Source organism: Megascapheus bottae, chromosome 3, assembly GCF_031878675.1.
Source record: "Megascapheus bottae isolate mThoBot1 chromosome 3, mThoBot2.hap1, whole genome shotgun sequence".
In the NCBI taxonomy this organism is placed as follows: Eukaryota; Metazoa; Chordata; class Mammalia; order Rodentia; family Geomyidae; genus Megascapheus; species Megascapheus bottae.
In genome coordinates this window covers 17,935,952-17,950,759 of record NC_143511.1, presented here as the reverse complement: position 1 = coordinate 17,950,759, position 14,808 = coordinate 17,935,952, and the positions used below count along the sequence as shown (strand labels likewise).

At 44.6% G+C, this 14,808-nt stretch overlaps 1 protein-coding gene across 4 annotated transcripts in view; it reads left to right on the top strand.

Moving 5' to 3' along the window:
• The first annotated feature begins 2,164 nt into the window (after positions 1-2,164).
• Positions 2,165-14,808, top strand: part of Psat1 (phosphoserine aminotransferase 1) — a 29,573-nt gene continuing 16,929 nt past the window's right edge. The window contains exons 1-5 of one of the 4 annotated variants that reach the window (XM_090329605.1): positions 2,165-2,247; positions 8,190-8,404; positions 8,578-8,657; positions 9,187-9,371; positions 13,361-13,421. In XM_090329605.1, coding sequence (XP_090185731.1) covers positions 8,397-8,404; positions 8,578-8,657; positions 9,187-9,371; positions 13,361-13,421 — 334 coding nt within the window. In that variant the 5' untranslated portion in view covers positions 2,165-2,247; positions 8,190-8,396. Of the gene's footprint in view, positions 2,248-8,189; positions 8,405-8,538; positions 8,658-9,186; positions 9,372-13,360; positions 13,422-14,808 lie in introns of those variants that run through there. The other 3 variants (XM_090329606.1, XM_090329608.1, XM_090329607.1) reach the window with 3 other exon arrangements.

Sequence of the window (14,808 nt, the reverse complement as noted above, 5' to 3'; positions counted from 1 at the left end):
AAGTGGAGAAGGGGGACTGTGAGAAGTCTGTTTGTTCCACATGCATTTGGAGAGCCACTGGAGTTTTGAACAGTAGAGTTGTGTGATCTGCTTGATATGTGTCTGGAGAAGTTGACTATGGTTGTTGTTTGGATAAATGAATTCTTAGGAGGTGAAGTAAATGCAAAAACAAAACAAAACCTCCACAAGCCCAGGAATCTAGAAGAGATTTATGGGAACTCAGCTATACAATCTTAGTGGAGAAGAAGTAGACAGATGGAGATAGAGTAGGAGCAGATCGATAAGAGAATAAAGGGAAACCCTCCTTGAAACATTGCTGAATGGGGAAGGAGCTAGTTTATCAACAATCAGGCTATTAATAATGAAATCTGTTTTGGTCTCTGATATGAACAGATTTGTCCTGTTTTTTTCGTTTGTTTTAATAACCAACTGAGGGGCTGGGAGTTTGGCCTAGTGGTTAAAGTGCTTGCCTAGCATGCATGAAGACCAGGGTTTGATTCCTTGGTACCACATACATACAAAAAAGCCGGAAGTGGTGCTGGGGCTCAAGTGGTAGAGCTCTAGCCTTGAGAAAGTCCAAGGACAGTGCTCAGGCCCTGAGCTCAAGCCCAGGGATGGCAAAAAAAAAAAAAAAAAAAAAAAGTAACCAACTGAAAGTTGAATGATTAAATCTGAAGGCATTTGTTAATGCCTCTGATTGGAGATGATTAATGATTGTCTAAATTTGGGTATAACTCTGAGGAGGAGGTTTTTTTTTTAAATTTTATTTTCATGTTTTTGTAGGGGTATTGATGTTATCTTTGGCTGTGTGTGAATGAAGATGTTTCATTATGGAAGTGAGGGGAAGCAACTTCTCTTTTCTTATAGTATTTCTCACAGAGCATATTGCCACACCATTCAAAAGATATGGGGCACTGGTAGCTCATGCCTATAATCCTAGCTACTCACGAGGCTGAGATCTGAGAATCATTGTTCAAAGCCAACGAGGGCACTGAAGTCTGTGAGACTCTTTTTTTTCTTTTTTTTTTAATTGTAATTAGTAAAAGGGTTACATGATATTTGCCAGATAGAAGGTGCATTAATTCACATACATTGATACCCTTTCACATGTCTTGGTACCCATTACCCTCCCCCCCTCTGTCAGACTCTTATCTCCAATTAACCACTAAAAAACCAGAAGTGAAGCTGTGGCTCATGTGACAGAGCACTAGTCTTAAGAGAGAAAGGTAGGTGAAAGTGTGAGTTTTCAGCAGGTACATTCATGTGCATGTGTATGCATGTGCATATGTACACACAGACACACAGACACACAGACACACACACGATTTTAACAGTGCTATAGCAGTGGGCCACAGGCATACCCTGCAGCACATTGAAACTTCCTTTTCCGCATTCCCTGCAACTTCTTTGTACTTTGTATTTCCCAGTCTCATTCTATGATCCCAGAAATGCCTCTTGCTTCTAGAAGCTTTTAATTCTTATGCCGTTTACTTTTCCTAATTAATCTGGGCTTCCCACAGTACCAAACTCAAGAAATAAAATGAAAAAACGGTTTTTCTGCACAGCGGTGTGTGTGTGGTGATTGATGGAGTAGGGATTGATTTGGGGAAGAAATAGGAGTTTTTAGGCCCTATTATGTGGGAATTTGCTCTGCATCTTTTGCCATAGTGTTTTTTTCCCCCCTTTGGCTCCCCAAAGACAAGGAAAGAAAAAAACATCAAGCAGATTATTAACTCAGCAAAGTCTTTCCAAAGCTGAGACTGGATAGCTGGTTGTAAGCAGTGCTTCTAGACTTTGCCCAGGTGATTAGACAAGAGAAGAACTCTATGGCCTGTTGTCATGTGGAACCCTTAAAAAAGGTGGCCCTGGTGACCTGTGCTGATTACTCTAGATGCAAATGTCTATAGCCAACATGGTAGGATTATAGTAGAGAATTCTGTTGTGCCAACCAGACACTACAGAGATAGTGCCAGGAGTTAGTGCCTTTCCAAATCAGAAAAATGGTAGGCTGATGCAGGAAAATTAGGAATTTGAGGCTAGCTTGGCCTACTTGATCAGACCCTATCTTAAAAATAAATAATAAAAAGAAGAAAAGTACACTTTTATGTTTCAATAGGAAAGTCATGCCTTGTTCCTCATCAAAGCTTTTTATTTTTTTAGCATGCAAGAGGCAGTCCCTGTATAATTTTGCCTATTGGTCCATAGATGTGACTTCTCGTCAAGTAACAGACATTCATTCACCTTTAGGTACTTTATTTATATAGAATCTGCTCTCAAAGGTTTTCTATAACAATTGGTTAAAAAATAAAGCAAAATGGGGGGCTGGAAGTTTGGCCTAGTGGTAGAGTGCTTGTCTAGCATGCATGAAGACCCAGGTTTGATTCCTCGCTACCACATACATAGAAAAAAGCCAGAAGTGGTTCTGAGGCTCAAGTGGTAGAGCTCTAGCCTTGAGAAAGTCCAAGGACAGTGCTCAGGCCCTGAGGTCAAGCCCAGGACTTGCAAAAAAAAAAAAAAAAAGCAAAACAGATAATCTTTGAAGATATTATGCTAAGTGAAACAAACCAGTCATAAAAGGACAAGTCTGTAATTTCATTTCCAAGGGGTACCTAGAAAAGTCAAACACACACTCAGCATAATGGCTGCGAGGCCAGGGGATAGGGAGTTATTGTTTAGTGGACATGGTTTTGATAGGGGAGAACAAAGAAAGTTGATAGGGGAAGGATGGTACAGACACTCAACTCACACAATAATGTAAGTGTACTTGATACCACTGAATTGTACTGAAAAAAATTGGTTAACATGGTAAACTTGATTAGGTAGGTTTGTTATAATAAAAGCATAAGCAAGCCAGGCGCAGTGGCTCACGCTTGTAATCCTAGTTACTCAGGAGGCTGAGATCTGAGGATCAAGGTTCAAAGTCAGCCTGGGCACTAAAGTCCCTTAGACTCTTATCTCCAGTTAGCCACTAGAAATCTGGAAGTGGCTCTATGGCTCAAGGGTAGGACAGTAGCCTTGAGGTGAAGGGTTCAGGGACAGCGTCCAGGCCCAGAGTTCAAGCCCCACAACTGACAAAAAACAAAACAAACAAACAAAAAAACAAAGTAAAGAATATTTAGGTAGTAACATGGGTTTGTCTGTAGGGGCTGGAATAAAAATTCTAGCTATTCAGGAGGCTGAGATCTCAGGATCTCGGTTCAGAGCAAGCCCAGACAGCAAAGTCTACTAGACTATTATCTCCAAATAACCAACAAGAAGCCAAAAGCAGAGTTGTGATTAGAGTGCTAGAGCACCAGTCTTGAGCAAAAAAAGCTAAGGGACAGTACCTAGGCCCTGAGTTCAAGCTTCAGTACTTGTGTGCCCCCCAACTCCAGAATGTAATACAAAGAATTGGAATTTGTTTCTCTTTGCTAAGTACTCTATGATTACTTTGTCTCTTCCTCCCTCATCTTCTCCAGGAATACAAATGAGAGAACTGGACCTGTCTCCAGCTACAAAAATGGAAGCAGAAATAATCACTGCTTCAATTGCCTACTCTTCTTGTTCATCTCTTGCCTGTACAGACAAACTTCAGTTAGAGGGGCAGGACAGCTCATCATTTCTCATGTCTTAAGATATTGTGACTTTTTAAAATTTTTTTTTTTGGTCATGGGGCTTGAACTCTGGCCTAGGCGCTGTCTCTGAGCTCTTCAGCTCGAGGCTACTGCCCTACCCTGCAGCCCCACTTCCATTTTCTACTGATTATTGGAGATAAGAGTCTCTCAGTATTACCAGGGCTGGCTTTAAACCTTGATCCTCAGATCTCAGCCTCCTGAATAGCTAGGATTATAGACAAGAACCACCGTGTTCCACAAGACGTTGTGACTTTTGAAAATTAAAATTCTGCATTTTAATAAGATATGTGTTTTATAAAGAAGCACCTTTCTAAGATCTGAACCAGACTACAGAAGGAGGGGAGGGCCCCCATTGAAATGCAGGACTCCCTGTTCTAGCTGTCTCCATACATTTACACTGCAGAGCAGACAAGGGTGACAGAATAATACTTTGAGTATCGGTTTTCTTTCCCTCAGTGATTTTCCTTTTCTGCTTCCTTCACATAAAAATCTTGGATTCTGGGGCCTGGAGTGTGGCCTGATGGTAGAGTGCTTGCCTAGCATGTGCCAAGCCCTGGGATAGATACCTCAGTACCATATACATAGGAAAAAGCCAGAAGTGGTGCTGTGGCTCAAGTAGCAGAGCACTAGCCTTAAGCAAACGTGCTCAAGCAAAAGTGCCCAGGTCATGAGTTCAAGCCCTAGGACTGGCAAAAAAAAAAAAAAAGTATGGGGTTCTGGCTTTTCTTCCAAAATGTGAAGCTAGTTCTTACAATCTCCCTTTCCCACCTGGCAACAATCAGCTGAATCTGAATCTGAACTTTCCTTGGATTTAGTTAGAGCAATGGGCTAATTAGAATAGCAGCAGCTACTCAAGGACATAACCTTTTAAATTTCAGAGGCATAAGACCAAGAAGGTGTTTGAAAGACATTTTCTTCCTTTCTGAAAGTTTTCAACCAGCCATTTTCAGAATGGAAAACAAAATGGACATGGATGAACACATTCATTTCTCCACCATGTTGGCTGTCGAGTTTATCTTCCACTCACATGCTATTGGTGGGTTCCAGACATATGGCTGCCTGAGTGCAGGGGTTGCTGGGATATACCAAGCGAGTCTAGGTAGCCACTTCATGATGACCGTTCTATTGCATTGTTGGAATGCAAATTAAACATGCAGTGGTCACATAATGCCACATATAGGCATGCAAACTCAAGTTACCACAGTTCTTATCTTCCTTTTTATTTTCTTTTTTAAAAATTTAATTTGATTGTCAGAATGATGTACAGAGGGGTTACATAGTAAGGCAATGAGTATATTTCTTGTTGGACACTGTTACTCCTTCCCATGTTTTTCTTTCACTTTCCCTCCCTTACCTGTCTTTCTTTCTTTTTTCTTTTTTTTTTTAAAGTCTTTTTTTTTTTTTTTTTTTTTTTTGCCAGTCCTGGGCTTGAGCTCAGGGCCTGAGCACTGTCCTTGGACTCTTTCTCAAGGCTAGAGCTTTACCACTTGAGCCTCAGCACCACTTCCGGCTTTTTTCTATGTATGTGGTTCCGAGGAATCGAACCCGGGTCTCCATGCATGCTAGGCAAGCACTTTAACCACTAGGCCAAACTCCCAGCCTCTTTCTTTTTTCTTTTTCTTTTTTCTTTTTTTTTTTTTAACTAGTCCTGGGGCTTGAACTCATGGCCTGGGCACTGTCCTTGGACATTTTTTGCTCCAGGCTAGTCCTCTGCCACTTGAGCCACAGCACCACTTCTGGCTTTTTCTGAGTATGTGGAACCAGGAAATTGAACCCAGGGCTTTGTGCATACTAGGTGAGCACTCTACCACTAGGCTATGCTTCCAGCAACCCCCCCCCCCCCCCCCCCCCCCCCCCCCCCCCCCCCCCCCCCCGCCTTACCTGTCTTTCTTATCCCAGAGTGGCCTCTAGATGTGTTTGTGGTCTAGGGGTCTTGTAGGTTAGCTCTTGAAGACACAAGGAAAGAGATAGATTTTCTCAATGATTAAAAGAGATCAGCAAGGCTCATGCCTACAATTCTAGCTACTCAGAAAGCTGAGATCTGGGAGTTTTGCCTAGTGGTAGAGTGCTTGCCTAGCATGCACGAAGACCTGGGTTCAATTGCTTGGTACCACATGCATAGAAAAAAAAAAGCTGGAAGTGGTGCTGAGGCTCAAGTGGTATAGCTCTAGCCTTGAGAAAGTCCAAGGTCAGTGCTCAGGCCCTGAGCTAAAGCCCAGGACTGGCAAAAAAAAAAGAAAGCTTAGATCTGAAGATCATGGTCCAAAGATAGGAAATTCAATGTTGGTGAGACGCTTATCTCCAATTAAGCACCAAAAGTTGGAAGTGGAACTATGATTCAAGTGGTAGAGTGCTAGCCTTGAGCACAGAAGCTTAGACACTGTGCCTAGCCCCAGGATGAGTTGCCCCCCACCCCCGCCATGAAAAAAAAAGGAGAGATAAGTGGATCAGGCTGGAAGACAGAGACCAGTGGGTTCTGAGTAGAGGGGACATGTGACCAGCTACTTAGATTTAGTGTCTTGGAAGATGCAGGACCCTCGATTGTGGAATGGCTACATGGAGTATCTTAGCCAATGAGAAAATGGACACCTATATCCATCCCCCAATAATCCTCTATGTAGAGACACAAGTAGTTTGAGAACTCAGGAACGGCAGCCATAGAGGAATGGAAAGTGAAGGTAACCCTGTCCTGTTTTCTATAGACAGAGCGCCAAATGGATGTGCTTTCACTTCTTTTCTTTTCTTTCTTTCTTACTTTTTGTTTTTGTTTTTGTTTTTTTTTTTGAGTTATGGGGCTTGAACTTGGCCTGGGTACTGTCCCTGAGCTCTTCAGCTCAAGGCTACCACCCTACCCTTGAGCCAAGCCCCACTTCCCATTTTCTAGAGGTTAATTGGAGATAAGAGTCTCAGGTCCATTTGTGCCCAGGCTGGCTTTGAACCTTGATCTTCAGATCTCAGCCCCCTTGAGTAGCTAGGATTACAGGTGTAAGTCATTGCACCCAGCTTGCCATTTCTTTTCTAACTACTCCCTGGAACATTGTAAATTCCTGGGGTTCCTGTATGTAAAATATACAATACATATAATACAATCTTTGCACACCACAGTTTATGGGCTGAGATCACTCAAGCTGTCCGTTCAGTTTTGTAATTTCCTCCCTCCCTCCCTCCCTCCTTCGTTCCTTCCTTCCCTCCTTTTCAATACTGGAATTTGAACTTGGTATCTGAGCACATGAACCACATCTCCAGTCCTGCTTTTTGCTTGTTTACTTTGGAGATGGAGTCTAGTGAAATTTTCTACCCAAGCTGGACTTGAACTGTGATCTTCTAGTTCTCAGCGTTAGGTTTACCCTAATTTAGCTAATGTGAGACACTAGTCACCAGCAACAATTTTAGTTTTCTAAATGAAGGAACCAAGGAAGAACCTTATTCATTTCAGGATTTTCTAGAAACTTTGCCCTCCAACTTCCAAACCCAAAGCAACATTTCTGCTTTCAGGCCCCATTTTGCCCTCATAACCACAGATAGCAATTATAGCCAAAAATTGTAAAAGGCATATTGGAAAACATTCTCACACTAATCAGTGGTTGGTGTTACTGCTTTCCAGTGTACTTCTGAGCATGAAATACTTTCATGTAAAAGAAATTGGGTTAAATGGTGCAACAGGAAGCAAAATGACATTCCAAATGTCAGAGAACTTGCTGTGTTGCAGAAAAGGGGGAGGAGGATGTGTCTCCTAGTTCAGAATCCCTTGGGAGTCTCTACTGTAGTTCTTTTGAGAAGTGAACTTGTGTAGAAACATTAGAGCTGATCTGGCCGTGTGCCCACCTTGTCTCTGTCGAACCCCGCCCCCCTCACCGTGTTCCTCTGGCTGCAGCGTCTCCTGGGTATTATGTTCCTGTTCATGTTTGCTCACATTTCTAAACTCAAAGCGTGTCCACGCAGGCATATCCCCAAAAGTTTCCATCAGCTAAATTCCAGCTCTAGCCAGTGCACAAAGGAGAAAAATGGAGAATCAGCAACTTTCAAGGACTTTCCTGGGGCATGAGGCTTCCAGTTTTGGTCTCTCCATTCTTTCATCTGGCAGGAACGCGGGGGTGAGAGCAAGTATAAGTACAACTCCCTTTTTTTTTCTTTAAGACTTGCTTTTTTTTTTGGGTGGGGGGGAGCAGGATCTTACTATATAGACCCAGCTGGCCTCAAACTCATGACCCTCCTGAGTCTGCCTCCTGAGTGGTGGTATTTTTATATTTCAAACATTCTGCTGTGCCTGGCACCCAGGAGTCTTTTTTTTTTTTTTTTTAAATGTATGTGGTACCAAGGAATCGAACCCGGGTCTTCGTGCATGCTAGGTAAGCACTCCAGGAGTCTTATCCATTCACTTTCCTCCATCCATTCTTCCCCTTACCCATCACTGGATGGCTGAGTGTGTGTTTAGAAAAGTTAGGTGAATTAATGACTGTTTGTTCTGGAGAAACACACACACACACACACACACACACACACACACACACAAACCACAGTTGGTGGAGAGGTTGATGACTGGGAAATCATTGATTTACATGTTATTTCCTCCAGGCGATCCTCGGGGCTGGGAGGTGTAGAAGAAGAGTGGCCCGAGCAGCCTCCGCCTGCTCCCCGTGATCCTCGCCGGGGCGCTCGGCCACGCTGAACGATCGGCTGGTGCAATCTCCCGCGTGCCTTGCATGGATGGAAAAGGCGGGTTGAAACTAGAACCCTGGGGCCGCATCTGCTCCGGGGCCGGGCACCGCGTGAGCGCAACCAATGGGGAGGCGAGTCCGGTCCCGACACCCAATCAGCGCAGGGCCACTGGGGCGGGCCAATGGGGCGCGGGCTCGGCGCTGGGAGGAGCGGGGCGGAGAGAGGGGTGGAGCCGGCCGGCTCTTGCTCCGCAGCCGCCGGCGGGGGGACTCGGGTGGCCACGCGCTCAGCCCTCGCTTCGCAGACTCGCCGTCCGTCCGCGCCATGGACATCCTGAAGCAGGTGGTCAACTTCGGGCCGGGGCCCGCCAAGCTTCCGCGCTCGGTGAGTCCCCGGGGCCCGGCGGGAGCACGCGCACGGGCGGGCTGGCACCCAGCGAGGGTGGGCTGCCGGGATCCCAGCCCCGCCGCCGCGCGGCACTCGGAGCATTTGCCAAGCAGGCTTCTGGAAGAATCGCGGGGGTCCGGGCGGCGGGGCGGCGGTGGGCTGACGCCCCTGCCGCCCCCGGGCCGGGGCGTGCTGCCCCGCGGTGCGTGCGGGGAGCCCACCCCCCCTAGCCGGGGTGGAGAGGGACCGCGGAGGAGGAGCAGCGGCTGCTGTCAGCTCAGGCTTTTTTGATGGTTAATTGGAGATGAGGGTGACAGACTTTCCCCTCCTGCTCTGGCCGGTTTTGAACCGTGATCCTCCTGAGTAGCTAGGATTATAAGCCATGAACCATGGGCGCGCGGCTTAGCCAAATGGTCTTAAATTTGTTCCGGGGCACATATAAAGTTCTTATTGTCTGGGCCACCACACAGAGCCAGCACATGCGAGACTCCTAAGCGCCCCCGTTTCTCCACTCCTCCCTTCTCAGCTTCCCTGCCAGCCTCGCGGTCTGGGAGAGACCTGGAAGCCAGCCTCCGGTGTCCCCTGGACCCAGTGGAGCAGCTGCCACCACCATCTGATATGATGCGGCCACACGGGGGCTCAGCCAAGAGTTTTACAACTATCTATTGTTGTCCTGCGGGGAAATCTCCCGGGGAACACTGCCTCCTCTGTGTGTGTGTGTGTGGGGGGGGGTGGAGTGGAGGAAGGACAGGGCTCCTTTACCCTGGAGAGGGAAGGGACAGCTTGCTTTTTAGGGACAGGCTTCCAGTAGCAGAGAACAGGGCTTGTTTTGCTGCAACTGTGGAAGCCATTCCTGCACCCCTCCCCTTTCCCCCATTTTGCATGTTGCCAGTGTAACTGGATTATTATGACAGTTGACATCCATCATACAATTACATTATTCCCCCCCCCCCCACCGGGAGGATTTTTGTCATTGGTTGCCCAGTCAAGGAAGCAGGGGTGGGTGAGGGGAGTCGGCGTTGCCGCTTTTTAGGTATTGTCTTGATTTAGTTGAATTGTAAAGCCATAGAGACTTACAAACTTTTTTCTTGACAGGCAACTCCCATGGGAAATGTGTTTTACAAATGATGACGTACAGACATAGCATTATAATGGTTATAAATGGTCATAAATATCCTGAGGAAATAAAGCTTAATTACCGATGGCATGCACTATTTTGTATTCTAGTCTACTCCAGTCTGTTCTGTTTTATTAGGCAGATTGCTTGGCGATTCACAAAAGCAGTTGCATTCAGTAGTTTGGGATAAAAACAAAACAAAACAAAAACAACCCACTGGATTATTAATGAGGCTTTGGTTTTTAGCTAGAAGTCTTGTTTTAAAAAGTGTAAGCCCAGTTCGGTTGCTCACGCCTGTAATCCTAGCTGCTCAGGAGGCTGCGATCTGAGGATGACCATTGTTCAGAAAGCCAGCTTGGACACTAAAGAATGTGACTCTTATCTCCCTCCAATTAAACACTAGAAGAAGGGAAGTGGGGCTGTGGCTCAAGGGTAGGGCAATAGCCTTGAGATGAATTGCTCTGGAACAGCACCCAGGCCTAGAGTTCAAGCCCCATGACTGACCAAAAAAAAAAAAAGTAGTGATTTTAGTTATAAACTTTCATTTGTTTTTCGAGGAATGTTGCCTGTATGATAGAATACTGTCGTAAAACGAGTTTGGAGATGATTGGTGAAACTGAGGCTTAGCTTGGTGCCTAGCATTGGCAAATCCAGGCCCTGAGTTTAGTACTCAATTCCCACACTTTTCTGCTTGCCTAAAAGAAAACCCATCTATCACAAAGGGTTATTTCTTTGACTGCAAGAACGGATTCACTAATGCTTGCTTTTCTTTTTCAGTTTTTGATTGCTATGTGATAACTGAATGTGTTTATGAGACACCTCAACACATCTGCAGGTTATCTTAACACCCATACAACCTGGACAGAGGAAGTCAGGGTGTTGCATTCAGCAGTTCCAGAAACAAGGCATCTTCTTCCTGTTCCTCTTCTTCTTCCTCCTCCTCCTTCTTCTCCTCTTCCTCTTCCTCCTTTTCCTGTTCCTCTTCCTTTTCATGTGTCTAATTCTTGCTGGGGAGAAACTTTTTCTTGTTTTTGGTCTATCTTGGAGCTTGAACTCTTGGCTTGGGCACTGTCCCTGAGCTTTTCAGCTCAAGGCTCCTGCCCTACTGTTGAGCCACAGTCCTACTTCCCATTTTCTAGTGGTTAAAAAGAATCTCACGTTCTTTAGAGCCTGGGCTGGCTTTGAACCTTGATCATCGAATCTCAGCCTCCTGAGTAGTTAGGATTACAGGTGAGCCACGGTGACTCACTTTTTTTATTTTATTTTTTAATCTCCCCCTCCCCCATTCTTGAACTCAGGGCCTGAGCACTGTCCTTGCTCTTTTTCAAGGCTAAAGCCACAGTACCATTTCTGGCTTTTTCTGTGTACGTAGTACCCAGGAATTGAACCCAGGTCTTTGTGCATGCTAGGCAAGCACTCTACCACTAGGCCAAACTTACAGCCTTTTTTTCTCAAGGCTAGTTCTCTGCCACTGGAGTCACAGCACCACTTCCAGCTTTTTGTGTGTACTAAGGAATTGAACCCAGGGCGTTGTTTGCCAGTCCTGGGCTTGAGCTCAGGGCCTGAGCACTGTCCTTGGACTTTCTCAAGGCTAGAGCTCTACCACTTGAGCCTCAGCACCACTTCCGGCTTTTTTTCTATGTATGTGGTACCGAGGAATCGAACTCAGGTCTTCATGCATGCTAGGCAAGCACTTTAACCACTAGACCAAACTCCCGGCCCCCCAAAATTTCTTTCTTTAAAAGACAAGTTATAGTTCAGTTTATTCTTAACCCCAGTAGCTAAAATTACAGGCATATTTCTCAGTACCCAGTTCTTAGTCATTTAAAGAAGCCATCTCCTATTTAGACTCTTCTACAGAAATTTTTTACATTTTGTATTCATTTTAGACACTATATTTCATTTTTCTTTTTTTTCCTTGGTGTATGTGCCAATAGTAGGGCTTGAACTCAGGATCCCAGGTACTGTCTCTGAGATGTTTTGCTCAAGGCTAACACTCTACCACTTAAGTCACAGCTCTTCTTCTGTTGTATTTTTTTTCTTTTGGTGGTTGATTGGAGATAAAAGTCTCATGGACTTTCCTACCAGGGCTGGCTTCAAATCTTGATGCTCAGATCTCAGCCTACTGAGGAGCTGGGATTACAGACTTGAGCCACTGGTGTTGGCTTAAAGATTTTTTTTTTCATTTTAGAATCATTTTTTTAAAAAGATTTTATTAATATTGATTTTTACATCATATTTCAAATGTCTTGTTTAATAAGCAAGTATTTAAGAAGGGAATCTCTATATACAATCACTGGGCTTAAAGATTTTATTTATTGTATATACTTTTTGTTTTTATTGTGGAAACATGAAAGTAGAGTTATATAATGAGCTTGCACAAATCTGTCAGACTTGGCAGCAATCAGTATGTTGCCAGTGTTGTTTAAGCAACCTAGGATCTTGATTTCTTGCCTTTTTTTTTTTTTTTGCCAGTCCTGGGCTTGAGCTCACGGCTTGAGCACTGACCTTGGGCTTTCTCAAGGCTAGAGTTCTACCACTTGAGCCTCAGCACCACTTTTGCTTTTTTCTATGTATTTGGTACCGAGGAATTGAGCCCGGGTCTTCGGGAATGCTAGGCGCAAGCACTACCACTAGGCCAAATTCCTGGCCTTGTTTGTTTGTTTGTTTGTTTTTTTCTTTTTCTTGGTGTGTCGTGGATTTGAAGTTTAGGCCTGGGCACTGTCTCTGAGTTTTTTTGCTCAAGGCTAGATCTCTACCACTTTGGTAAGCCACAGCTTCACTTCTGGTTTTCTGGTGGTTAATTGGAGATAAGAATCTCCTGGACTTTCCTGCCCAGTCCAGCTTAGAGCCATGATCCTAAGATCTTAGCCTCCACTGACATCTGGCCTTTTTAAATTAAATTTAAAAATTCTAAATAGCATTATTAAGCCCAGAGCTTCTTGCATGCTGAGTAAATGCTCTACAATTGTGCTACACATAAATCCTCAGGCTCTAGCATTGATCTTTGAACATTGTTTTGAGTCAGAGTTTTCATGGATAGTCCAGGCTGACCTCAAACTCTGTAATCCTACTTTCTAATGAATGCTGGGATTACAGGCTTTCAGCACTACTGCTGATTGGCATGCATATTAATTGATAGCAGGTTTTTCCCTTCTTTTCTCTCCACTTGTCCAAATCTAGCCCTTTGAGTCAAAAAAGACCGGAAAATGAATTTACCTGTATAATGGAACCTGTTGGTTTTTGTCGCTCTCTGAACGGGGAACTGTATGCATCCTGCTCTTTTAGCTTTAAGCAAGTGGACAGTGAGATTTGAGGTGGAGACATTCTCTAGGGAATCAGCAAATTCATGCCTTTGGAAAAAGTTTTAGCATCAGTCATATTGTCTAATTCCAGGCTCAGCTTTCGTGTGTGTTATCTTGGTGGTGTTTGTGTGAAGGGGGAGGGAGATGGCTGAGGGTCAGACAGTGGGTCCTCCCTCCCCCACTCCTTCCCTGCTTCCAGTGTTCAGAGAGAAACTTGTGCACAGCATACTGAAACCATCTCCTTCTTTTTCTTTTCCCTTTTTTGTCTTTTTTTCCAGGTGTTGTTAGAGATACAGAAAGAATTATTAGACTACAAAGGAGTTGGCATTAGTGTCCTTGGTAAGATTTTGCTTTTGGATTCTGTGAACGTCCTAGTTTCAAAGTCAACTAATAAATGCATCCAGTCTCCATTTCCTACAGGATCTTCTTATTGGACTTTGTAGTAACCTTTTTTTTTTTTTTTTTTTTTTTTTTGCAAGTAGGGGAAAGTTTATTGGGGTATGCTCCCAGGTAAACCCCTTTGGCGAACCCAGAGATGTGCTGGGTCTGATTGCAGGTGGGATTTTTATGGGTGGGGTAAACATGGAACTGTTAATCAGTAGAAATTCCTACGAGGGGCAGATGTGCAGTTTTGAGATCGGGTGCCCGAGGCTAAGGCAGTAGGGAGGTGGTATTTCTGTACCCGGGAGTGGTCTTGGCTGCCTCCCGTTTCCCCAGTGGCCTGACATCTTGGCATTTTTGCTTTGATAATAGGATGTTCATAGTCCTCTGGTTACTTCTTCCTGGACTGGGGCATTGTGGGGTTGTATGCCGGTTGTCTAGGATGCTGGAGGGGAGAAACCTTTTTAACCTTTCGTAACTTCAATTGCATTTTGAAAGAAACTTTTTTTTTTTTAAAACATTATTTAGCCAAGGCTGCCCTAAAAAAACTCAGAATCTCCTACCTCTGCCTCCAGATTATAGGCATGTACAACTACACCTGATTTTAGAAACAGTTTTGAACATAGTATAAATGTTGGTGAGAGGATTTCATAATTGCTTTTTCTCATCATAGGATCTAGAAGCAGTAGATACTATCCCTTTGCATACCTGTGCCACTGAATACAAACTATTTCACATTCATCTGATAGGTGTGTGTGTGTGTGTGTGTGTGTGTGTGTGTTTGTGTTTGTGTGTGCACACTGTTGAAGAACAGAATGTATGCATTCTGAAGTTCACGTTCTATTTCTTTTTTTTTTTTTTTGCCAGTCATGGGCTTGAGCTCAGGGCCTGAGCACTGTCCTTGGACTTTCTCAAGGCTAGAGCTCTACCACTTGAGCCTCAGCACCATTTCTGGCTTTTTTCTATGTATGTGGTACCGAGGAATCGAACCCGGGTCTTCGTGCATGCTAGGCAAGCACTCTACCACTAGGCCAAACTCCCGGCCCTTCTATTTAATTCTTTTTTAAAAAATTGTTGTGGTGTTTGAACTTGGGCCTGGGCACTGTCTGAGCTCTTTTGCTCAAGGCTAGCGCTCTACCACTTTGAGCCCCAGCCCCACTTCTGATTTTCTGGTGATTAACTGGAGATAAGAGTCTCATGGCCTTTCCTTCCTGGGCTGGCTTTGAACTATGGTCCTCAGATCACAGCCTTCTGAGTAGCTAGGATTACAGGCAAGAGCCATTGCTGCTGCTTCTGCTTCTGTTTTCCCTCCTCCTCCTCCTTCTCTTCCTACTTTTCCTCTTCC